This window comes from Myiozetetes cayanensis, unplaced genomic scaffold, assembly GCF_022539395.1.
Source record: "Myiozetetes cayanensis isolate MyiCay16 unplaced genomic scaffold, myiCay2020 scf2-11, whole genome shotgun sequence".
In the NCBI taxonomy this organism is placed as follows: domain Eukaryota; kingdom Metazoa; phylum Chordata; class Aves; order Passeriformes; family Tyrannidae; genus Myiozetetes; species Myiozetetes cayanensis.
The window spans coordinates 68,499,029-68,525,371 of record NW_026087411.1 but is presented as its reverse complement, the minus strand read 5'-3'; the positions used below and the strand labels follow the sequence as shown (position 1 = coordinate 68,525,371).

At 37.6% G+C, this 26,343-nt stretch overlaps 1 protein-coding gene across 2 annotated transcripts in view; it reads right to left on the bottom strand.

Annotated features, from left to right (window-relative positions):
* Nucleotides 1-26,343, bottom strand: part of REV3L (REV3 like, DNA directed polymerase zeta catalytic subunit) — a 120,313-nt gene that overhangs the window by 23,330 nt on the left and 70,640 nt on the right. The window contains exons 12-20 of one of the 2 annotated variants that reach the window (XM_050315856.1): nt 25,790-25,929; nt 21,211-23,493; nt 19,296-20,184; nt 17,955-18,931; nt 17,277-17,359; nt 16,079-16,204; nt 14,313-14,505; nt 11,815-11,926; nt 1,462-1,577 (exon numbers count right to left, since the gene is read on the bottom strand). In XM_050315856.1, the coding sequence (XP_050171813.1) occupies nt 1,462-1,577; nt 11,815-11,926; nt 14,313-14,505; nt 16,079-16,204; nt 17,277-17,359; nt 17,955-18,931; nt 19,296-20,184; nt 21,211-23,493; nt 25,790-25,929 (4,919 nt within the window). Of the gene's footprint in view, nt 1-1,461; nt 1,578-11,814; nt 11,927-14,312; nt 14,506-16,078; nt 16,205-17,276; nt 17,360-17,954; nt 18,932-19,295; nt 23,494-25,789; nt 25,930-26,343 lie in introns of both variants that reach the window. The other variant, XM_050315855.1, reaches the window with a different exon arrangement.

Genomic DNA, 26,343 nt, shown 5'->3' with positions numbered 1-26,343 from the left:
CTGATACTCCCTCCAGGTCTCTCCCAGCTTCTAACCATTTGCAGCTTCCTGGGCCAGATATTATTTTCACACATATCATAGATCCCAATGGATTTTTCTTCCAATAGTTTATCTCCTCTTAAAGTAATATACATCTTAAGCATTTGTATAATCTTGTGACAAGGAACTCAACAGTTCAATAACACAGGGATGAAAATCAACTTCCATTCTGTAGCTGCCATTTACTAGCTTCACTTGATTTCTGGTTCTTGCTTTAAAAAAGACCATGAAAAACCAATCCATATTTCCCTTTATCCCTCAGTATTTCATAGGCTTTTACCTGTCCTACACAGTTTTGTCTCTTCTGGAATCCCAACTTAGTAAAAGTTACTAGACACATTTGTATTACCCTTCATCTTTACTAGTTCTCCTATATCCACTTGGTGGGGGAGGAAGGTTATGAGGAAGCTAGAACCACAGTACTTGAGGTACAAGTACGCTATAGATCTTCACATTTTTCACATTTACATTCATTGCTTCATATTCTCCTTGCTCCATAATTCCTAAAACATGCTTTTGCAACCATTACAAAGCAACAGGCTCAAGTTTTTAATAGAACAATCACAGTAAAGCACTTCTTATTTCATGGCTATTTAGTTTCTGTGCAGATCTTTGGCAAGAGTCCTGAAGAAAGCAGTTTTTTAAACGGGTTTGATTTTTAAAACCTCCCTCATCTATATCCTCTTCATGACTGCAAAGAGTAACAACAAATTTTTAAGACAGTTTGTAATTTTACAGTCATCTTGGTTCTCCTCAGGCGCAACAGCACATTTATTTAGCTCTTCACTAACAGCATTCTTCAAAATGATAGCTTCTTTTGATTGGCTAAATACAGATACTAGGCTTACCACTATCACGGATAATTGTCTCTCCATGTTTTCAAGAAAAAAATCCAAACAGACTTTCCACAATGTTGGAGGAAAGCATCAGCACTCGGACCCAACAAAATCTGCCCACAGTACAAGAGTGGCTATTGAAAGTGAGGATTTTATTACAGTGCTGCTGGCCAGGACAAGTGCTGCTCAGAAGCATTTTTATATCCCCGTATTCCAGCCAGAGAAAACATAGATAATGATTATGATAGGTATCTGAATGACTGAAGTCAAGGAGAAGCAAGGGAAGGTTTGGTAGCAGAAGTACCTTCAAGAATTGAAAACTTAACACACAATTATAGAAAATGAGTCCAGGTTCATGAATACAGGACACACCCAGAAGTGGAATACACAAGGAATCTGAAAATTCAGAAAACACCAGAATCTCACTGGTATTTCAATTTTGTGTGTGTGATTATACCATAACAACATATAAGCAAGAATAAAAAAGAGGCCCATCTGAAGAAATCCTCTACATTTATTTTTTTAATTTCATAGATTTCAACTTGCTTCTATTGGAACTGAGCTGAAACCCTCTACAGTAACTTACCTGGCACACGAGAAATCATCTGGCATAAATCAACATTTAGTGCAGCAGCCCTCTGTAAGAGATAACCCCAGGAATGCATCTGGACTTCATAGCCTAACAAAATGTCTGGGTCATATCTAGAGAGGTGAGGGAAAAGAAAAATAAGCCTTATATTATTTAAGAAAGTATTTTCCGTGAACAGAGTATAAACAGAATTTCATTCAAATCGCGATGAGTTAAAAAAAGATGCAGTCACAATGGGTTTCTATAACAGCAGCATCTGGACTAGGAGACTTTAAAACAGACAATCTTTTAGGATTTTCAATAACATTCAACTGCAAAGATATTTAGAAAGAATATTTTCACTGGATTTTTTTTTAGAATATTTCTATTATTTCAGTCTTTACAAATATAGAACAAAATCGAGGTCTCGTTAGGTTTTATTGATGGAATCAGGATGGATCGAGCATAAACTGAAATCTAGCTACTGGCACAAGACAGATGTGCAATGAAATATAGTCATGCCTATGGAACAGAATTTGCCACTAGGTTACCTTGAATGTTTTGCAAATAACAATGTGTCATGCATGCTGCAGCATAGCTTATAGCAATCACGGGGCACTTCTGGTCCTAAATGATAACCCTTTATTGGGAGTTACAATTTGTAGTTGAGTGAGAGCTGTCTAAAATGAAACACAGAGCAAAGCAACCATATCTACCAGTTCTCTTTAAATACCTCTTCCTTTACGAAACCTTCTTTCTAGAAGATATGCAAGAAAAACTCATTTTATGTTGTCTCTCATTCTAGTTGGCTGGTTCAAGTACAACCAAAAAAAAAAGTCAGAATTGACTCCTGAAACAGTATAATTGCCTGTCTTCCAATAAGGCTCAGAGAAGAGTTGACTACACAGAAGGACAAACAACGTGCCTTCAAAGACAAAGCACAGGTAGGAATTAGCTCACAGCCAGTATCACCTACCTTTTGAGTAAGCACTATTAAAACCACAAGTTGAGATCTGGTCACTTGCCAAAGAGACCTAGAATGATTTGCTTGGACTGGGCAGAGACAGACTGGACAAACTAGCATGAGATATCTGTCATTTTTAAAGCAAAAGTAGAGAAAAGAAGCTCCAGTGGGAAGAACAGCTGCTTTTTGGTTGGACTAGATGATGTTTAGGGTATTTTCCAATCTTGATGATTCTGAGATTCTTTCAATGTTGAGAGGTTCTGAGTTCTAGCAAACAGCATTTAATAAAAATGAATGACAAAAGGGCAACTCTCAAGAGGTGGAGGATTGGACAATAGGTTGAGCACAGTCTATGCCCCACCCCACAACAGAATGCAGGCTTGTAGACCTTAATTTACAGAAGAAGTAGACAGGGGCCTTGGTTTATTAACAGGATCTCTGTATTTTTGCATCCTTAAGCACATAAAAAAGCACCAACATTTCCTAAATGTTGAATATAGGAGAATACCCTTTCCCCAAATTCTGTGTTAGCTGTATCACAGCCATTAAAAATGAAGCTTCAGACTTTATCAGTAAGTGTCTTCCTTGCTTGTGAGTCCCATCCAAAGGCAGATGACCACTCATTTTGAAGTTACTAACTATTTTGAGATTTGCTCCAGAAAAGAGCTTCTCCACACTTCTGTCATGAACAGTAAATTCAGTGAAAATATATTTCAAGCTTCTTACTCAGCATGACTATTGCTTTATTACAATTTGGGCTTTAGCACTGGTCAGAAAAAGTTGCAAAAATCCCCTTTATCACCTACTTCTACTTGTGAGGGAATGGTTTTTTGATACAATTTTTGCCTAAAGCAGAGGATTGTAAAGAATTCTAAAAGAACTAGCACTTTGCATTTGCTGCAATCACACAACACCTACAGGATGGACAGAGGATCAGATTGAGCCAGCACGGGATTAGGAAGGGCAGGTCCTGTCTGACCCAACCTGATCTCCTTGTATGATCAGGTGACCTGCCTGGTGGATGAGGGGAAGGCTGTGGATGTGTCTATCTGGACTTCAGCAAAGCCTTTGACACTGTCTCCCACAAGCATACTCCTGGAAAAGCTGGCAGCCCACGGCTTGGACAGGGGCACTCTGTGCTGGGTTAAGAACTGGCTGGATGGCCGGGCCCAGAGAGTGCTGGTGAACGGGGCTGCATCCAGCTGGCGGCCGGTCACCAGTGGTGTCCCCAGGGATCAGTGCTGGGCCCAGTCCTGTTTAACATCTTTACTGATGATCTGGATGAGGGGATTGAGTGTACCATTAGCAAATCTGCAGATGACACTAAGTTAAGGGGGGAGTGTTGATCAGCTGGAAAGCAGGAGGGCTCTGCAGAGGGACCTGGATAGGCTGGAGAGTTGGGCTGATTCCAATGGGATGAGGTTCAACAAGGTCAAGTGCCGGGTCCTGCACTTTGACAACAACAACCCCCTGCAGTGCTACAGGCTGGGCACAGAGTGGCTGGAGAGCAGCCAGGCAGAAAGGGACCTGGGAGTTTGGATCAACAGGATGCTGAACATGAGCCAGCAGTGTGCCCAGGTGGCCAAGAAGGCCGATGGCATCCTGACCTGGATCAGGAACAGTGTGGCCAGCAGGAACAGGGAAGTGATTCTTCTCCTGTACTCAGCGCTGGCGAGGCCACACCTGGAGTGCTCTGTCCAGCTCTGGGACCCTCAGTTCAGGAAGGATATTGAGGTGCAGGAGCAGGTCCAGAGAAGAGCAGTGAGGCTGGTGAAGGGACTCGAGCACAAGTTCTATGAGGAGAGGCTGAGGGAGCTGGGGTTGTTTAGCATGGAGAAGAGCAGACATCATCACTCTCTACAACTCCCTGAAAGGAGGTTGTAGCCAGGTGGGGGTTGGTCTCTTCTCCCAGGCAACCAGCAGTAGGACAAGAGGGCATGGTCTTAAACTGTGCCAGGGGAGGTTTAGGTTGGATATTAGGAAGAAATTTTTTACAGAGTAATCAGACATTGGAATGGGCTGCCCAGAGAGATGGTGGATTCTCTGTCCATGGAGGTTTTTAAGATGAGACTGGATGTGGCACTTAGTGCCATGGTCTAGTAATCACGGCAGTGTTGGATCAAGGGTTGGACTTGATGATCTTGGAGGTCTTTTCCAACCCAGCTGTTTCTATGATTCCATGATATTTTGCTATCTGCTGTTCATGTCAAAAGAATGATTCTTTGGTTTTGGAGAGAGGAAATTATCATCAGGATTGGATGCAGTAAATTTAGTAATTTTGGAAGCCTATTCTACCAATGGTACAAACCCAAAGCTATTTGGAACAATTTATGGACAAATGACTGAAGCTAGCCTGCAGTTCATTCCAGCAGCAAAATCAGCATCAAAAAGTTATGACCACGTGCTACTCTGCACAACATACAATGATTGCCAAATGACATTCCAAAATTATGAATAGCTCCATCTAAGCTTTGAAATAAAAAGAAATTATGTGATAGTTTATACAGGCATAGAATAAAAATTACAAAAATTAGCATATTTTCAAATTAATTCTGTCAACTAAACTATCCAGGCCCTAGCATATTGAAAAACACTATTGATTATTTAAAATCAGGAAAGTACTTATTTATGTTCATATTTGAAAACCGGTTTCTAAATTCTAAAAGGAAAATACTTGCAGATTTACGCAGTGCAAGGCATTATGCAGATAGGTTCCACAATAGATGCAAATATGAATGAGAAACTCGTGAAGAACTGCTTGTGTGGTACATAAAACAGTACTCATTATGCCAGAGATCTGCTTGCTCTTTTAAGCCTGCTTTGAACTGAAACAAGCATGCAGTTTGGAAGCAGCAAGTTGCCATAACTGTATTAGCAGCTATCACCTGTGATGAAGGACAGTTGCATTGGGTTTTAACTTGCCAAAGCAGTGCAATACCTTTCTCACTTCCTACTCAACAACATTTTAGTGGGCTATTATATTACTACTGCAAGTATCCCTGTACAACTGAATACATTCCATCAATTCTAGAGCTAATCTTCCTATTCTCTTTTAACCTAATGAACAAAATGACCTCTCTAATCCATCTGCATATAATCTCAAGAACTGTTTCTCTAGTACCCTTCAAATGGGAAGATGTTTTATAAGACAAGACATAAAAGCACTTTAGTTTATGCTGTTTCCAGATATATGCACTTTCTCACATAAATTGTATCTAACTTAAATATCACATATTTTAGCACAATTTTATGAAAATTCACATGTAAATTGGAAAGCTTATCACTCAAAAGCTTTTTATAAGAAGTGGTGCACTAGTTTTGAACTCAGTCTTGCTTGTACAGGCCATTAGGGATTGCCTATAATGGCATTAGTGAGTCATAGGCTATCACTTTACAGCCCATGATTTACTCTACTTTTCCATCCCACCCAGACGTGCATTGCACATGTATTTAGGGAAGGGTCTCATTTAAATTAATTTTGTCACCTCAAGTTTTCTAAGCTGGTTTCTTTATTGTCATTGAACAAAAAACGCTTCTTTGCGTGAACTGGTATTTTTATATTTTAGCCACCTCTTGTAGAATGAGATCCTGTTCTTTCTATTCAACTTCCATGGTGATGAGGGTAGCTAGTTAAGACACCAACAGTGAAGTATAGATGACTACTTTTCAGTCAGATGAAAAGTCATACAAAGCTATCTACATGGAAAATCAAGGTTGTATAGCTAGTAAATGGTGAAATCAAACCTTAACATAAATTCCCTGTAAACACAGTCTCTTAATGTCAGTTTGTCCATATATAAAACTGGGATCCAAGTGGTATCCTCCTAAAAGCATGAAAACCAATAAATATACTACCAGCAACTGAACTTGCTCAAATACTGCAGTAAGTCACACATACATGTATTTTATGTGTACCTGTATGCATTCACAAGTGTATTGCTGAATTATCTCCAAAGGAAAAAAACAAAGAGAGATTAAATTGAAGAGCTCCGTTCTGCTGGACAATACTTAGAGCACCAAACTCCTGCGCTACAGTATGCATAAGATCTACCTTATGCAACAGTTTTAACAGACCTATCAGATTTCTTGCACCTAACACGAGACACTGTTGTTCCTTGTTTCTAATTTCCTTGCTGATCAACTCTGTCCCAATTTATGCAGCACAAATGCCTTCTCCTGCAGCCCAATCTCATGTACCAGCTGTACCAATGAACCAGTGTGTTATCTGTCAAGGCCTCCTGCAGTATTCTTTTTCCTATTAGAGAAGAAGAGACATCTGCAGCTAAAAGATGACATTATTCCCAAATAGGAAAATGAACAGGTAAACCCAAGTTTAGCTGATGTGAGCTAAGCTGAAGTCTCTCTCTCGCTCAGCTGTTTTCATGTGGTGCCACCCACCTTAGCTGTGAGCTAAGAGGACAAGTTTTATATGTTTCATTCTCCCTTCTCACAATTTTTATAGTACACTATGCAGTTGGTCTTCATCATCAGTGTAAGCTGTTTTATTAAAAGAAATTGTAATGAGACCAGTTGTTACAACTGCAAGAAACTAGTAAATTGTAATACTGATATATGAAAGCTGCTGGCTAGGACTAACACAACAAGAATAAGAGGTGTGTCTGCCAACACAGTGCTCTTTTGTTAAAAGGATGGGCACTGATACTGCTTTGCATGCTGTTGCCAGTCTCTCTGTAAAGATGAAAAGCAGCATTTATGCTGGCAGGATTTAAACACAACAGCATTAACATTCAACTCGTACATGCTGCAGAGAGAAGAAATATGATTATTTTCCTTTCCAGCTAAGTAGTATATGCTGTTATGACATGTCTTTCTCATTTGACAGTATCATGAATGAATACTAAAGCTCCCAGTTATACCTTCCCTTCTATTATGTGGCTGGTTTTCCTGACTGCTATTTTTCTTCCAGCTAAGATTAAGGGAAAAAGGGGGGGGAAAATTAGGTCACACCTATGATACAGACAAAAGAAGTAACTGTGCATAGCAACAGAATACTTGATGACTCAAATACACAACTGAAATATCTGAAAACATTTCTCCAGTTTGCCTTAGACAATAAAAATCCATAAAGTTGATACAGGATGTTAAAGATTTCTACAGGAAAATGCCACAGAAGATGATACTGGCCTGGAAAAAGAAGGTTAGTTTAACACATCTCTATTTTAAAAAGAAAATGTTGCTAGAGCATTTACAGAAGAAGAAATATAATGCACTGTATTCAAACAAGAAATTCATTAGCATTATACATTACAAGAAAAACATTATACAAAATATTTAAATGTTAAACATTAACAGTTAATTAATATGAAAATGTTATCCCCAAAATCTTTTAAGTAAAATCTTACTTTATATTCTCATTTTGTAATTTTATCAAAAACTACTTAACCACTTCCATGGAGATAAAGAGGTGTGGATGCCTGGTGAGTTTTAGGCAGCAGTGAATTTGCTACTCTTTTTTTCAAGCCCATCCTATTTCCACATCCTCTGTGTGTCACAGAGACAGGGATTGTGCATTCCTACATGAATTCCCCAAAATTTTGCTTCTCTCATGCCTGCAGGACCCTTTCCTACTATCTAGTAGTATCTGCACTTATAGAAGAAAAGTACAATTTGCCTTAAAAGTGTAGGAGAGGCCCAGACATTAAATTTCTCTTTCATGGGAATCCACTGCTCCATCAGGCTTGGACATCTTTAGTTTTGCCACGTGTTTTAGATCTCCAAGACAAACATTCTTGTAGCATTCTCTTCCACCTCCTCCTCTTCAGTCAGCTTTCTTGTGTTTTGTACTGACTGGTTTATGGAGCTACGTAAATATGTTTACTCCTTTTCCTGCCTTCAGGTTCAGAGAGATAGTTCTCTTACTTTCTCAAGCAGACAGGTTCTTCTAACTTTTCTCACAATTCAGTGTAGCTGACATCATACAATAAAGAGACGATTTATTCAAGGAAGTTGTTCAGGCAGCATGACAGAATCTTTCATGACAGCAATATAGGTACAGGCTTCCATTTTGAGAAAAAAAATTTCCCTTTGACAACTCAAAAAACCCCTACAACTTGGATCTCTGTGCTTGTAGATCATCTCCAGTGGCTGCACAGGATGGGAAGGAAGTTGTTTCTCAGCTGCTTTTTGCCAGTTTTGAGCTGAAATCCTTTTTTTTTTTTTTTTTTTTTTTTTTTTAAATTGTTTATAGCCAGAGGACAGCTTACCAAAGAAAGGAAATTTGGACCCCTGGTAGGTGCAGCTTCCTCTCAAGCTCGAAGATGGTTGTCAGGGTACCAAGAACCAAATTAATGATGCTTTTCTTTGTTGCAAATCCATGCTGTTTATCCTTCCCTGCCTCCTCCAAACTCACCTCCATGGCTCTTCCTTTCTGTTCCCTGTCTCTCCATCCTCAACCTCAGTATTTCAATACCTCTCAGAATTAAAGTTGTCTCTGCATAGGCTTTGGTACTCACACTTGTAAGTACTCCCATTTCACAGATGAATCACTCACAGTAATAATCTCCTAGAAATAAAGGTCCTTATTTCCCTCAATATTTGGACAAATCTAGTTTTCAGTATAGATGAAATCACAGATCACAATTCAACAGAAACAACCACGTCTTCTTCTGGTCTACAGACCTCAAGATGATAATTCTGTTTGCCAACAGCTCTGAGTGAATCAGAGACAACATCTATTAATTCCACAGAAGAACATTTAACCTGGTATTTACTTTATGGATGTCTAGGTAGAAACACATTAATCTTACTGTGGTCATTCAGAGCTAGCACATACTGAACAACTCACAGTGAAGGCGTTAACTGAATCCAACTTCAGCTCATCAATTCCAGTGAACTTTCAGGAGCAATACTCAACGTCAGTTAACAGAGAGTAATTTTAGCTTTGCCATAAAAAAATCAGATTTGGGAAACACTCTTCAGTGACAAAAGCCTAGTCAAAACAAGAGATTGATGAGTTAAGAGTGTTGCAGGGAGTTATAAATTGTCCAAGAATCACCTTGCCCTCATCTGTGTGCTGGAAATAGTGGTCAAGAATTCTCTATTGTGCTCTTCCAGAGTTTGCATCTATTGACAAGAAGTGATAGAATCAATCTTCTTGTATTTTCAAAAACTGGCACAATAATAAAAAAAAAAAAAAGCAGAGGAGCAGAAGGCTGGAACTTGAAACAAATGAGTGTGTTCCACAATTTCACATATACAAAATAAGAGAAAGAATTAGGTCAGCTACTGAGAGAATGACTAGAAATGGGAACAAGAATTCTTCAACTGGACTGCATAAGACAATTCCTCCTTCCTTTCTACTCTCTGTTCAGTGCTCCAACAAGTTGATAAAGTCTGTTCCTGATATTGACAATGAAGAGTGAATAGATATTCTGTCATTCATTATGTCAGGAAACTGGAATTTCAATCTTCCAGCCTTTCCTCCAACAGCCAAAGAGGCCAAGAACATGAGCCAAAAGCAAGCTGCAGTCATGCTTGACATGCTATTGGGTCACAAAAACCTATTATTATCTAGCCTGAAGCAGGTATCAGTATATAAGATACTGATACAATCCTCAGCTGAAAAACTTGAGGTGATTTTGACTTTTATTCTATGAAGCTGAAGTGGTAATGTTTGTTAAACATGGTCCGATAGTTTTCTTTTTCTAATCTGGCAGACCTACTATTAAGTTCACTACCAGAACAACCAAAGTACCTAGCTTGTGTTGGAAAAAATAACACTAAGAAGAGCAACAGAAGATTGTTTATAAAATAATTACTGATTTTCATTAAAGCTGTTTTCTTGTTCATTTCTCATTGAGGAAGACTTTTACAGTCCACAACTTTTTAATCATGTAGTTTTACCATACTTTTACCTTCAGTTAAAGCTATTCTGGGCTTAGACACTCATTTTGTGCTTAAGAAATACAAAACATTTACTCCAACAAAATTTCTTACTCTTTTTTGCCCAGGCTACAGAAAATAAAGGGATGAAAAAGAGCAGCAAACTGTAGATGCAGTAGAAGTTTCAAAATTGTCTTTGTTGAGAGTTCATCACAAGTCTGATACCTGAGGTATCATTTTACAGAGGAGGGAGGGTAGTAGACTAAGATGATGACAGCAGGCTGTCTCTCCATTAATAGATCAAACCTTTCATCTTCCAGGAATACAAGTTAACTAACTCAATCTTTGATGATAAAGTTGTTGCAGTGAAAAGGCATGTTAGCACATGCTAGAGATCTCTTAAGCAGAAATTTCTCAGTCAGCAACCTGCTGGTTGCTACATTCCATCTTGAAGTACACCAAAACTGCATGCTTTTTTTCATTCTGTAATGCCTTCAATATGTACAGATAGAGATGACTTCTTTTCTTCAGTGATAAATACGTATTTTAACTGCTGAGTTCTCCCAAATTCCATACAACTGGTGGAGAATTCTTAATTTATTGATAGTGTCTCATTCTTAGTAATTTTCCTAAGTTTGATGGAGCACTAGATTTCCCAGAAAGAGAAAAATAAAATGATGTTCCTTACCTTTTGTCTTCTCTGAACAGGGATCTGCTGCTCTGTCAGGACCCACCCTGTGTTGGTTGCATTCAGCAACTCTTTTTGTATTCTGGCTTCATGGGGTTGGTCAAAGTCTTTCTCATCAGAAGTTTTCTGGTTGGAGAGAGAAAGAATTGCAAATGTACTCTGCCTAGTTTTGGTTTTTTTTCTTGTGCCTCTATTCCAGGGTGATTCAGTTTAAATGTTTATTTTTCTTTGCAATTTTACAGCTTTGCACCTCTGTCAGTAGGGTCTGGAGAGACGTCTGTGGTTCCACCTACTCATCAGCCAAGAGGGCTCCCAAAGTGGCTTCCCAGCCTTGGTGGAGATGGGGAAACCAGCAGTTTTCCAAGTCTGACGGAGCAGGGGATTTCCATTCAGAGAAGACAAAACTAATGAAGGAAACTTGTTTTTCAGCTAATGGTTATTTTGAACTGTCCACAGCAGTTTCAATACCATGTAGCGTTTTTATTGTCTTGCCTCAGAGTTCCTAGAAAACTTTTCTTGTCTGAGGGGTTCTCTATAGCTCTCAGCACTGTTAATAACTTCTGAGAGTTTCAGAGAGAGATGAATTCTGGGGTTAACAGGAAAAGTTATATGTTAAAGAAGATTACTTATATGGCTGATTAGTTTCAAGATCGTAACTCAGCTGCTTAAGAGGATCTCAATGTTCTTGCTGTCAGAGAAAAAGAAAAGCAAAAAGTATTTTTATTTGAAAGACCACCATGCTTGTCCACTCTAGAAATAAGCCTTTGAGGGAAACAACAACAAAAAAATCAGTATTTGAAAGACTGGCAAGGGTTGAAGGAAATAAATCTGCTGTTCCAAGCCTGAAAAATAAAAGCAGAACGTACAGATATGCTACCTTTTTACAATATTCACTACTTCCTGGAAAAGAGTTCTTTCATCAGTAGCGTAACTGACTTCTAGTCCTGTAACTCCCGATCTTGTGAGCAAGGGGGCTTGGTCTCTGCTCCCTAGAAAATAAAAGTAAAAAAACCCATTACAATTTAGAAGGAACTCCATTACTTCAGTCAACAATATTGCTTTAGAATAAAATATACAACTGAAAAGAAGTATGGAATGTCACTTGTTTTTATCCTTAACACTAATAATTAACACAATTAATTCCATGGACTTATTTTGTTCCTCTTGGGTGGAAAAATTTATTCTTTTCATTTTGTAAATTTTAGTGGTAATCTTGCACAAATTCTCAGACGTAAAGAAATATGATTCAAGAGAAATTTCACCATTTTACTTGGACAGGAGTCCACTTATTAGAAAATTATTTTTAATAAGAAATATTAAAGGACTACATGACAACTTACATAGAGTTTTCATGAAAAATATATATTTTAATTGCTAGCTTAGAGTAGTGTTTTGCAATAAGCCTTACAGAATGAAAATGCTAAGTAACTTAGTACTTTTTTTCAGCACACTGCTAATTGACTAATAGAAATGGAAAAACATAAGAAATTGCTCACTTAGTGACATTACAAGTGTCTACACTGATAATGTCTGAATAATATCTAAATTTGTATGCATGTAGGAACTCAGCATTTGCCTTCCATATTAAAAAAAACCCTCTTTAAATGAATACTATGCAACACAAACTCTGTCTTTTCATTTTCTCTATACAACAGACAGTAAGATCTCTATTTAGACAATGTTGTGGATTTTAAAAACTGGAGTTTTTAAAAGGTATTCTACTTTGACACATTCTGAGGATTGAGAATTTTAAAAAAATTCTTTCAGAAATAAATGTAAAAATGAATACTGTAACACAGAAAGGGGAAAAAAGGTGTATTTCAATGTCAAGTCACTCCATAGGTATCTCAAAAAGTTCTAACCAAGAAAGTATTGACAGCACATATCCATTAAAACAACGAATGTCACAATAACATTTAAACACATCATTATATTTCGCTAAAAAAAAAACTAGATCAGAACCTTTGTTTTTTCAAAATATCATTGGACCTCTTTACAGAGAGCTTTTTCTTGATAAATTATCAGTGGCACACACCTAGTGAGCCATAGTGGCAATACTGTGGAAAAATCTCACTTAATAAGGTAATGGAGATAAATTTTTTAAAGATAGTAACAAACATATAATACCAGAATAAAATTCACTGAGAATAATAAGAACTTAACAAGATATAATATCTACAATACTTTGAAAAACAAACTGGTAAAAGAAGAAGCTGTTGCCTTAATGCTAAATTTATTTTTGCTACATTTTTGTCCACACTTAAAATTTTAGACAGTATTTTGTGGTTTAATATGCATCACAATGCCAAAGAAACTCTGAAAGAAAGAGGACTACTCTGGGGATGGTTTTGTTTGGATTTTTTTGGGGGGGATTGGTTGGTTTTTTTACTAGCCTAAACCAGTGGTACTCAACCTTTAACAGCTGGAGAGCCACTTCTTTATAAAATGGAGTTGCAGAGCACCATAAAAATCAAGTATCAACAGTGTGATTTTTTTTTTCCATCATGACACTTCAATGTGTGATGATGCTGCCTTAACATCACCACACATTGATACATCACGACATGACACATCAGCATTCTCTCTCCCAGCAGCATTCTGTCTTCAATCCCTTCTGGTTGCTAGGAAGGAGTGGGGTGGAGGGGTGGAAGGGGCAAAAGGGCAAGTTTTTCCCCATTTTGCCCCGCAGCTGCTGGGTGGGAGGTGATCTCTACTCTTACCTGTGGGGGGATCCCAGCAGCTCCTTTTCTTTCCCCCTATGGGAGGGGGAACTTCAGCGACTCCCACACTGCTGGTCCATTTGCTCAGTGCTCCCCGCGCTGCCTGATAGAGTGGAGCGCCGATCAGATGCCTACATTGCGAGAGCCGCCTGTAGGGCCATGAAGAGCCACATCCGGCTCTAGAGCCACAGGTTGAGTATCACTGGTCTAAACAAAGCCAAAAAGGTACAATAGAATAAGGGCCCCTGTTTAGATCCTAAAAGGATCAGATAAAACCACAAAAATAACCCTTAAGTAAAATATAAAACATACTGTCTGCTTTTAACATTTTCTACTTGTAGCTTCCAGCAACTTGAGTAGGAAACTAAAGGCAGGTTTTCCTCTTTACACTTTTAGAACACTGCAGGAGCTTGTCCACAAGTACGCAAACATCGGTATTTTGCACATGCGTATGTTATTTGTGGTTTACAGCCCATGCAATAGTTCTTTGGAAGATATAAGCAGGAAAACTCTATATTTAATATGGTCATTCAACAAGACACAATTAAATGAGATACACAGTAATATAGGTACTTGATTACATTTTGCTTGCTACTGTTTGATTAGAACGAAATAGCATTTTTGTAAAACACAGTAAGAAAAAAGAAATAAGAACCTTGGCTTGAGAGAGTCCTGTCTCTATCGATCACTATAGCACCAGTGATTTCTTTTTTATCAGTATTTGGCAGTGCTGTGTCTGATGAGACGCAATAGAACAAAGCACAGATTGGATCAAACTCTGGATCTGGTTCCAAATCTCGTCTTGTTCGAGCATGTAACTCCATACTGATGAGGGTAAGGTGTTGGACCTACCAATAAATAAACACAGTAAGTTAGTTTGTTTTGGAGGTTTCTTAAAAAAAATATTAAGAAGAGATTATTAGCATAAATTAAGACAGTGCAGACATTTATATGGTCATATTATATTGTAACTAAGAGGTCACACCTGAAAATTACCAGAAGTGATTAAACATGCATCTCTAGATCTCACTTTTTGCAAAAAGCACCATCTTATAAAAAAAACCAACTAATCACTTAATACATTGTTATACTCAATTATGAAAATTCAGTACCTGTTTCTGAATACTGTACTCTTCTATCAAAAGCAGAAAATACAAAAAAACCCAGACAATGTTCACCTTCAACAAGTGTAAATTCCTGGAGAGTTTTCAAACAGCTTTGTATATTGAGCTGAATTACATTTCTGAACTGAGCAAGAACAAGGAGTGATTCCTGGTCTTTGTTTTCCTTTCCCTCTCTCACCCAAGACGTGCGAACAAGCATGAAGACTAAGTCGTTTACAGGAAGGCATGGAGAATTCCTAACTTCCCCTTCACTTGCATGAATGAATTATACTGCCACAGCTTTTTGAAGAACGGTTTACATTAAGAAAATGCTAATCGCTATATCCTGGCAAGTTTTGACTCTACAATAAATATTTAATATTGTTTCAACACTATATCACTGCTCTGTTGTCTTGCATAATACAGTTGATAACATGGATTAATGGACAGGTTGGAGGGATTAGGAGGGAAGAGTTACAAATACTTCTGTGCATGTAACCTGCCTTGGGGGCAGCCTGATTTCCTTTAGATTTGCATCCTAAATCACTACAGCCATCACTGAAGTGAAATTTTACTATCCAAGCCCTATCTCCATTTCCCGCAATATTATCGGTTTCTTATGGCTTCTGCTGTGTCATCTGCTCAGCACATAATACTGCCATCTCCCCAACTCATCTGCAAATTGCTCAACAGCTAATTCCAAGCCACAGATGTGGTGACTGTCTAGGAGCACATATATAGATACTGGTTGGCCAGTTATCAACCAAACACAGCAGTGCTGTATTTACATTGCTTCCCTTTCTCCAGCAGCAATTTTGATTCCTCTTCCCAGACCAAACACTCATCTACATTAAATATATAGAGGCCTTCTTTGAGACAGGCACCATTTTGTTAAATGCAGTAGAAACTGGCCAGCAAGTTCAGAGGGTAACAAGTAGAGATACCAGGAGGGCCTGATTGAATGATGTCAGGTGCATTACTTAAGGAAACAATCCATGAAAATTATGGTCAACTAGTTTTTCAAATAATGTTTTTATATAAAAATTACTATTTCTTCCTTCTGATATTTCCCTTATTTTTAAAGGAAGATTTACCACCATCTCAAATGAAATACTGTGAAATTAAGTTCAATACTATTAAAGGCACTTGGAGATCTAGCTGAAACTAGTAGGTCAACTATTTAAAAGCTGCAGACACCATACACTAATTATTTTTAAGTCAGGAAGGGACCAAGGAGGAAAGGATTTTTAATTTTTTCCATTATAAAAATGGCCTGATAAATGACAATTTTATATAATGACACGTAACAGTGAGTTACCTCATGTAAAGATTTTGCTTCCTGCAGGTTTTCCACACTGACTTTAAAACCGTAAGTGTTATTTAAAGTTGGTCCTTCAATCTGGGAAGTGTCTTTCTTTGGAACGCCAAGGGCAGCAAATTGATTCTTATTGGACAGGGGAAGAAAAAAGCACAAGTAATATTGAAAAAACACAGGTTGCAATATTAAATAATATGCAATATTAAAATATACATTTATCAGTGAAAATGCAAATGCTACACCACAATTATTAAAAAGAGAAAACCTTTTACTATCTCCTCATGTAATTGTCCAACATGGAAACAGGAGTTGTATCTTTCTGCGTTTTAGGAATAATTTGAATGAAACCTCACAGCAAAGCAAGAGGTAGTTTGAGATACTTAGAAAAACTCCTGAACAACCAAAAACCCCCAAAACCCCACAAAAGCCCGCCCAAACTCAATCCCACACACACTGGTTTTCTTGGAAGTCTGAGGACATGGAATCCAGAAATTCTGCCTTCTCTCTTGAACAACAATTTGTCAGAAAATTCGGTTTCATTCATCACTTTTTAAGGCACTGAATTAAGGGTACTTTAAGTACCCACTTGATATGGGTGAATATCAGTATAGTGGGATGAAAAAAAACTACTGGATCACTCCAGTAGTGCACCTAGCCCACTGTTCTGTTTCCAACATGGGGAGCAGAAAAACTGTTTAAGAAAAACTTGTGAGTGATCATTTTATGCAATCCAATCCCTTTCTACTCTGTCTACATAACATTATAACTGCCCTCGCTGTTTCCAGAAAATGCTTAGAACATTGTCTGAAAACTAATACGCATAAAGACACATAAATGTACTCTGGTCTGTGTGTGTAGATACACAAAAAGGGAAATCCCTACAGGACTTCAGAAGGATGTTATAATTCAAAGAGCAAATCAACATCCTTACATGGTGTCTCTTTAGTGTTTCATTAGTCTCTCACTACCCTAAAACATAAAACTCTAAATCTCCAATTTACATCTGTTCCTGTCAAATTAAAGTCATGGTTTCTTCCTAACTTTGTGTGTGCTCTGATTCTGCAACAATTGTACCCTATCATTTTAAATGTATTTTCAAGATCTTAACAGCAGAAGACAAAAACAACACAGTAGAAAGATTGGAAATGTGTACGTGCGGCATAATAAAAATACATCTGGACTTAAAATCTTCATTTACCTTCATTTGTGTGGTTAGAAGTACTCTTCGAAGACCATCAGTGTTATTCCCCCTCTTGTGACTCAGTTTCTGAGCTTTTGGTTCTGTAAACATGAGTGCAATACTACTTAGCCTCAATAGTTTTATCTAGGCATTGAACAACATGGTAGAAACCTTTCAGAGGTATTTGGTTAACATTATGGACAAACATTATTTTTATAAGCAAATACAGCTTAATCCTTTGTCAAATCCAAAGCACAACTATTACAATTTGGTATTTATGAACATTTAGGAACATACAGTACAAGGCCAGTAAGTTACAAAGCCTTACACATTTACCACCTTGAAAACTGCAATATTATTCACACTCTACACTGAGATGATGTTTCAAAAAATACAAGCAATATAGTCAATAATATTATAAAATCCCCCGAATAAGCAATACTTTAAATTAGGCTTTTAACTAGCACGTCAGAGTTCAGATGCTAGAGACTATTAGGAAGCAAATGGGTGTTCTGCTTCTAGACTTTTTAATAATTCAGTAGTTACTTTAACAATACTGCACAGGCCTTTTCCTTTCCAAAACTAGTTTTAAATATATATTTTTGAGAGATATAAGTATTTTCTCAGTATGTTAAAAGAAATATAATATATTCAGATTTTTTTGTGTGTATCATTACAATCATTTAAAGGATTTACCTGCAGATAAAGGAGTAAAACCAAGAACTTCAGGTATTCCATCTTGGTTTTTTCTCTGCACAATGGGTGTACTATGTAAGCAAATGGAATTTCCAGGATCTTCATTAACTGGAAATGGAGATGTGTCAAAGGATGTCCTACTGTCCTCTTGGGTGGATGGAGAGTTTTGCGCACTTCCAACAGGCACTGCATCATTTCCTTCCACAGAAGACAAAATAATATCCTGATTTTTCCACTCTGTGTCTTCTAAATTGGACTGCTTGGGATCTGGAGATGCTACCTGCTGCCAAGGAGGAAGTACTGGAGAATCTGGTGAACTGTAATTGACATAATAATCTTCCTCCTCCTCTTCCTTATCATGTTCTAACGCTGAAGTAATAAGTGTCTTGCTTTCACATGAAGTTTTATTAGAGTCTATGTCATTTTCAGTATTTACAGAAGTTCCTATAGCGCTTATAGACTTATCACAGGTTTCCTTGGTTTGTGTTTTTGTATTTTCTGCCACAGAGGCAGGAGAATTCTTTGTAGGCACAATAGGTCTCTCATCTTCCAGGCTAGATAAATTTAAATCTTTAGCTACTTTTATTACTTCTATAGATTTCTCTTCTGACAATACTGTAGAGCTGAAATTCTCAGCTGCCTTTGCCAGCTCAGCAGGATGATTCTTAGGCAATTTCTTGAAATGTTCATACTCTTCTTTGGCATGAAGCCATATCTGAACTTGCTGTTGGCTTGGAGCACACTTGCATGGCATTATGACTATTTTTTTGTCTTCACTAGTGTTATGGCTATTATTTTCTCTTTTATTAACAGTAGAGTGACCATAATGAGGAGGAGATCCTGGTCTAGGACTTTCTGTCATTGCTGAAAATGCAGTCTTCCAGAGTCGTAGACCTTCTAATGAGAAGTCCCCCTCAAACTCAAGGAGGTCATTGGGAAGTCTAGTTTCCACTGTGAGAAGCCGCCCTCCAATCTCCCTGTGAAGAAAACTAGTTTGAATTACCATTTTGCTCTAAACTGCATTGCAGGCAGTCCTCAAGATGATAGAAAAGCAGTTTTTTCACTATGTGATTCCTGTGGGCAGTATCTATATTTTACAAACAATGAAGGCACATTCCCACTTACTATAACAATATCACGCAATAAAAAACCCCAACGTATCATGAATGAAAATGAGTATTTGGACTGGAAGTACAGTAATTTTCAACTTCAAATGTATGTATATCAGATGAGATCTTTCATGCATCTGTGTCAAATAATAGCATAGAATTGCTTACAGGAATAAATTAAATTTTTTATAATCACAACCACATGTTGACAGAAATGCATTTAACACAGTACCTTGGCTTTTCTGGAGCATCTGAAGGATTGCTGCAAAACGGTTCCTGATAAACTGTTTCTGCAAGATCATGATCCAGCAAAGTTGCCATAATTTCTTCACGACTGGGTGGGGACATGAGAGGCTTAAGAATGTGAGCAGTACGAGGGGTAAAACTTCCATTCTTTGATTGTGAGGGAGAACTGGTTGATCTTGGTGAACTATCTGGAGTTGGAGTTAACGTCTCACTGTTTCTTGAAACATGTAATTCTAAATCCTCAGAAGCTACATCTATAAGTTCACCATCAGGCGAAGACAATATGGATGTAAATGAGGTACTAACTGAATCAAGTGGTTGACAGGGCTCAAAAGTGGTTTCTTTCCTAATGTGGTTTGGAATCCAGTCTGAGCTGGTTGGCTGAGAAAGGTTAAGAAATCTCTCTTTATTTATTGTATTTCTATTCAATTTGAATTTTTCATTTAAACAGATCTCAGTCTCTGGTGTACAAGAGGTATCAATAAAACTAGATCTAGAAGTTGAAGAATGAATGTTTTTCCTCCATTGACTATGGCAGTGGTTCTCATTATTATCTAGTGAGGTTTTCTCAAAAAGCTCAGGGCTCAGAGAACCAGATCGTATCCATTTACTTGTGCTTGAAGAATGTTGCTTCTCTTCCTCAGATTTTTGGTCATTATGACATGGAAAGTCATTTTCTGCTGTTTGCCCAGAACCAAGATCTTGAACTGCATCACTCAAGAACTTCTGTGGCAAATTTTGATCTGCTGGGACAAACTGGCTTGCAGAATAAAAACTGCAAAATCCACTTTGCCCTATAGTATTAATATCAAAGTTGTAATTGTGGTCTGGAGATAAGCTATCTTCAAGGGAGTAGCAGCTTTCAAAACCAGGGTCTGAAAAAAAAATGGGGCTGTCATCAGATACAGAGTGATCAATGCGACTGATCTGCTGGCTTAAAGACTCCATCTTTGAAAGTTTCGCTGTTTTTTCTTTAGGTTTTGTACTCCTGGGAGCACGAGATTTTCTTGATGATGCTACTGACCGTGACCTTTTGATGGCTTTATTCTGTTCAGGAGGGCAGGGAACACCCCTGCTCAGCTGTGGTTTATCTGGCAATGGCTCTTGCGTAACATTTGCATTCTGAGCCTTCTGCTGTCTCTTTTGGAGCAACTCTTTCAAAACAGCTAGGCCTGACTGTCCTTCACCAAATGCTGATGGGGCCACTATATTCCTGTTTTTATACTGGGAGATGGGTTTTGGCTGTATAGTTGTTTCTGACAGAGACCTCTGTTTTACTGTTTCAGGTTTAAAATGTGACATGTCCAAAATAAATCCCCTCTGGCTTTGATCGCAATTTAACTGTTTTACTGGACTCTTCAAAGATGTTACAAAACAGTTCTTAGGCAACTGAAGTGGCCCTGGTTTTTCCTCAGATGGCTTAAGAATAGCAGGACATGGATCAGAATGCTTAGATGCCTCTGGTAAACAAAAAATCTGCTGTTGATTATTCTCTTTACAATGCAAATAGTTAGAGGCATGTAACTGATCCATCTTTGCCGTGTCCAAAGAGTCACGAGTTTCATTTAACTTCCCAGCTGGTGGTAAATATCTGATTTGCAAATTTTTTATCTCTTCTGCTTTTGCAGAAGTATTCTCTTTAGAGATGCGTGCATTCTGGGTTATGTGAGTTGAGTGATTAGACGGATCAAATATGTTTTGAATGAGAGTAGAATCCTTCATCCTAAATATAGCACTCTGCGTCCTGGGCCTTTGAGAGCTCATTTGTGGTACTTCCCTTCCAGATGCCACAGGAGTAGATGCAAAAGATAAATGAGGGTCTTCCCGTGGAGCAGGCAAACACTGTGCATCTACAGGCTTATCGACTTCCATCAGTGAATGAAAACAGCCTGATGAATTACCTTGTGCATCAGCTGCTGAAGGGAACTGTGCAGACGGCAGATATCCCGTTGAATAGCCAGAAAGACGACTGTCTTTCTGGTTATGAAGTGGCTGAGAGCTGACAGAGTTGTACGAAATCTCAGGCAGATCTTGATGTTTCAGCACAAATTTTACTTCTGCAGTAGAGCAGCTATTTCCTTTTTCATCTTTAAATACAACACGCTTTCTTGAGGACACTTTTTCAGCCGTTTTTTGTCTTTGTTTTGTTCTAGGTTTCTTCTTTCCATCATCTGGCGTCTTATCGGCCTGATTAATCTTTTTCTTTTTCTTGGTAGATACAGTAGGGCTAGCAAATTTCTTTTTACATTTCTTAACCTGAGTTTTCGCTCGACTATTTTTTCCTACACTAGTATTAACAGTCTTACTGCTGTACATATTAGGCCCCCTACTAAATAAAGCTTCTCTGTCCAGGTTGGTCAAAATTTCATCTGCTTTTGGATCAGTGGGAGACCAGCAGCGAGGCGGAGATGTGTTTACTGGGCTTGTGCTTCTCTCAGAAAGAAAACCTAACTTAGACATAACATCACTATAGTTATAGTCACAGTCTTCAGCTTCAGCGCTGTAGGAGGGTGAAGGAGGAGAAAGGATTGCGTGAGTTCTTTTTCTGAAAGCTAAAGTTCTTTTAATGTTTGTACTACCTGTTTTTTGTGGTTTACCAGCTTTTTTCTTGGTTGACTTATGTTTTGCTTTTCTTTTGTGACTTTTCTTTGGTGTTAGTGGATAAATAGGATATTTGGTTGCAGGAGAGTCAGGAACTTTTGGCCAAAAGTCCTTTAAAGGTGCAAGCTTTTTATATAAGTTCAACTTTTCCTCTGTGAGTACTACTCTTTCCTCACTAGAATCTACTTTCCCCAGTTTAACAAGCATATTTTTTCTCCCTCTAAATCTATTGATGATAATATACTTAATAATAACAGGTGGCAATTTTTTAGAAAGTTTTCTACGCTTTCGAGACTTCTGAGACCCATCTGAACTTTCAACACTTTCTATTGGTTGAGGTAGATTGATTTTTGTGTTGTGTGCGACAAAGCTCAATTCACTGTCTTCAGTCTCATAGTTTACCTTTCGTTTCGTTCGGAGCGTATATTTATTCCCACATAGTCCAAACGACTGCTCAGTTTCAAGAGATCCATCTGCAAACTGACAGTCAGTATAATTAGCAGTACTTGTAGGCATTTTGTTTTCAAAAGCCTCAAGAGGAACTTGAACTAAATCACTCGGCAAAGCACTGTCCTTATCAGGAATGTTACTACAAGCATTACCTTGTGTATAGCAACTTTCCTTCACAGATGCAACATCATTTATACTTGCAGGCTCCTGATGACTGATAAAACTATGCTTCTTTTTATTCAGTTTCAACCTGGACTGTTTGTTGCCTTGCTGTAACTTATATGTCACAGGAGCTAACTTCTGTGGTCGATTGAGACAATTAGAAAGAACAACACTAGGAAAGAACATATAATGTGCTGCTTGTTGACTGAGGCTTGGCTTTTCTGCCTTATGCTCCTGAAATTCTTCATACCTAATTTTAAGCTTATTAAGGCCACCTTCATCAGTGTTATTTTCAAGTGAATGTACCACAGTTCGACTGCCTCCTGAACAAGACACCAATTCACAATTTTCTGTAACTGTTGCTGGAAAAAAATTATTTATACTTGCACTGCTGGATTTTTCATTTACTTCAGAAGACATTTTACCTTTGGAGTGGCTCAAGTCAGAAAAGCTATATAAGTTTTTATTCAACATGCTGTCACCAATGTGGCGGCCCACATGCATAAAAGAGACATCCTTATCAGCTTTTCTAATGCTAATGTACTTCCTACTAGGTATTGGTCTGTTCACTGATGAAATATCATCTTCATAGTCAAAAATATTATTTCCACACGAAGGAACTGGGAGAGTATCTTTCTTGTTACTCTCTTTGTGAGAGTTTTCTGCATGGGTACTATTGCTGAATGGAGCTGGGTACTTTGCTGAGTAAGTGCTTTCTTTTGTAAGAGAATGGACTGAAAGTTCAGGTCTTGTTTCTGTGTTTGGTTTTGAGAGGTCTTCTACGAAATCTTCATTATTCAAAACATGGTTAGAAAGGGCACTTGTGTGTTTACACTGGAAAGTAATCTTAGCAGAAGATGGGGGTTCTAGCGTAGCAGCATCTTTGTGAAAGATTGAGGTCTTTACAGACATTTTGCTTGTTGCAATAACAGAGGAGTGAGTTCGAGAACTTTCATTATTCAAAGGATTGTCTGAAACGGAAGATAAGCAATTTTACTCTAAGTTATCCTGTAAAAAAAAGGCATTAACCATTCTAATAATAATTTCCTGAAAGCCCTCCCATCCAAACAAGAAACAAAACTCTTACAAATCACGTTACATTTACAATCATGACAGCTACAGACCCTGAGTATGAGTTGCTTTATCAAAATCCTACCATCAGCACATTTGTGTCACAGCCATTTTGTCAGTTAATCTTAAGTCGTAGACATGCATACAATTGTCAGAGATTTCATGCTGACTTTCTGAGAGAAGACTTCTAAAATCACTTTCAGATAACTAAGTACAGACTGATTTCCAGAAAAGGTTATACCCTGCTTTGTCCCTGAGAAGTATGTATATACTCATTGGCTATGAAAACAAAGAACTTATTTAGATGACTTTCCCCATACAGAAAAGTCATTGCACAGAAAGCTAAAGTAGATATCTTGCAACACGGCAAGGGCTATGTATTAACTGTTCTGCACACTAAACATAGATAGTTTGCTGCCTTTCATAAAGCAGAGCAATACACCACCCATTCAGGTGTTTAGGCAAGAATATTGCACCAGTTACTTTGATCCTGAATTCATATCTATGTACTGTATTCCCACATAAATTTGAGACCAGAAAGTGAAGAATTGAAGGAAAGAGGGAGCTACCACAGAACTCCTGGCACACAGAAATTTGCTCATCTGTCCACATCTTCAGCTATAATCTTGAAGGGGGATAGGAACTATGAAACATTCTTATGACCTGTAAGCATGTATTGCATACTCATGCACTAGACAGGCTGTCCTTTGAGCTGTTACTGTAAGTCTCAACCAATTTGGAGATTATCTTAGACTCATGCTGCCTTCAGCTTAGCAAAGTATTTGTTGCTGGATGAGAAAAATAAAAGGAAGTTCCAATCTGATTTTAATAACATTTTGTAATGCATACACAAAGTTCATGAGCTGTGAAATACAACCGAGAGATGCTGCCTATGATTCTTTGAGGGTAGTGGTCAACAGAAAGAATGATGATGACTAACTGAAAACTAAGAAAATGGGAGTTTGGAAGTGTCAACAAACACTTGGAAGATAACTGACTATTTAGATATAAAAACTGCAAAAATACTTGTCAGTCAGTCAGATGTTACGGATACAAATTCATGTGTGGATTAGCATTTTCTAATTTAGAGGCTACAGACTGAGATCTGTTTTGAATTTGCTGTATCTCCTATTATAAGAAACCGATGCAGAAGGTCACAGTATTAAACTTTCTAAGCTGACCACCTTCTGAACGTGACATTTCACTTACTTCACTAATGAAACATAGTTTCATTACCCAGTAGCATCTCTGGTTTACAATAAATGAGAAAGTATTGCAAGTAAGGAAATTAAAGCTGTATATTTTACAAAAGCAAATTGTATTAGTAGTACATTAAATCATGTATTAACCCAACCATTATACCTAGAAAACCAAAGGAAAAAGCAAACTATGTCTTAAACACTGAACACAAAAGAGTAGCTGTGGTTGTCTTTATAATAAGATCATACAGTTCACTTTCTCAACAGAACACTATAATGTGAAAAATTGTAGATTTTCTAATGAAACAAATAATATTATTTATATATTTGCCTAACCTCAAAGTGTGTATTCAATTGACTAAGGCTATTTGATCAAAGACATGTTGTAAAGACAGCAAAAGGTATCTCTACAGATTAATTTATTTTTTATAGATTTTGAAAGGCAATTTCTTCTGGCATCAGCTTTGCCACTGCACAGTTTTAGCTCATGCAATTCCAAGACATGAACGTGTAATCCGCTCAAGGAAACAGAGGCCCAAATGAAGGCTTGCTATATTTTAGCATGTATGGTAAATACTTGCAAAGCAAAGAATCACTCAAGTTTACACAATAATACGTTTACTATTTACAATGAAACCCTAGGAGGACAAATGATCCTAAAGAATCATTACTTTTAATACTGTATTTGCATAACAGATAGTAATAGAAAAATATTGCTTGCAATAAGGTTTTTTTCTATAAAACTAATTAAACAGTGCTCCTTTTTTGATCACTGATACAAAAAGAAACTAGATTCTGGTAATTCATAGAGGACATTGAGATTTAAATAGTGTTGGTTTTTGAGGAAGATGTCAAGGGCCTGTTTCTGCAATCTTTTGAGAATATTTCCTTCCAATTGAAAGAAGGACTGAAAATGGTCAGCACTTTTGAGAATGATCAAATTGATGTGAAAATGAACTATGACTTAATTTTCAAAGCTGATTTTCTATTTACTTACCACCATTTTCATCTGCAGTGCCATCTAACTGAGGTATAGAGAGATTAGTTAGGAGCATACTGTTACCACTCCACTCCATTTCTTCTTCTGAAGATGAATCCTCTTCTGTTGAACTTCGATGCACATTTTTGCCAGCTGACCTAGAAGAGAATGAAGGAACTAATTGATGCACAAGACTTTTCTTAGGAAATATCAGTAGCCACAAGGAACTTGGAAATTATGGAGTGTGGTGCTATATGGTTGTGTATGTTTCGAGGAAGCAAAGGGAAATAAAGAGAAAATTGTTACATTTCTCACTGAGAATTAAAAAAATTATCCAATGTTATTATTTTCAGAGGCAACAGTGGCAGCCAGCCATTTAAAGCAGCAGGATTCACTAGCTTAACAAGATACAGAAAAGGCATTTAAATGCTTAATTTTATTTCCATTTTACTGAGATTTAATTTCACTGCTTTAAAATGCTTGAAACTTGAAGACTAAAGCAACTATGCAAAATCAGTTCAGCTGTTAGCAAACAGATGTTTACTTTTCTGGGTTTTTTTGTTTGGTTTGGT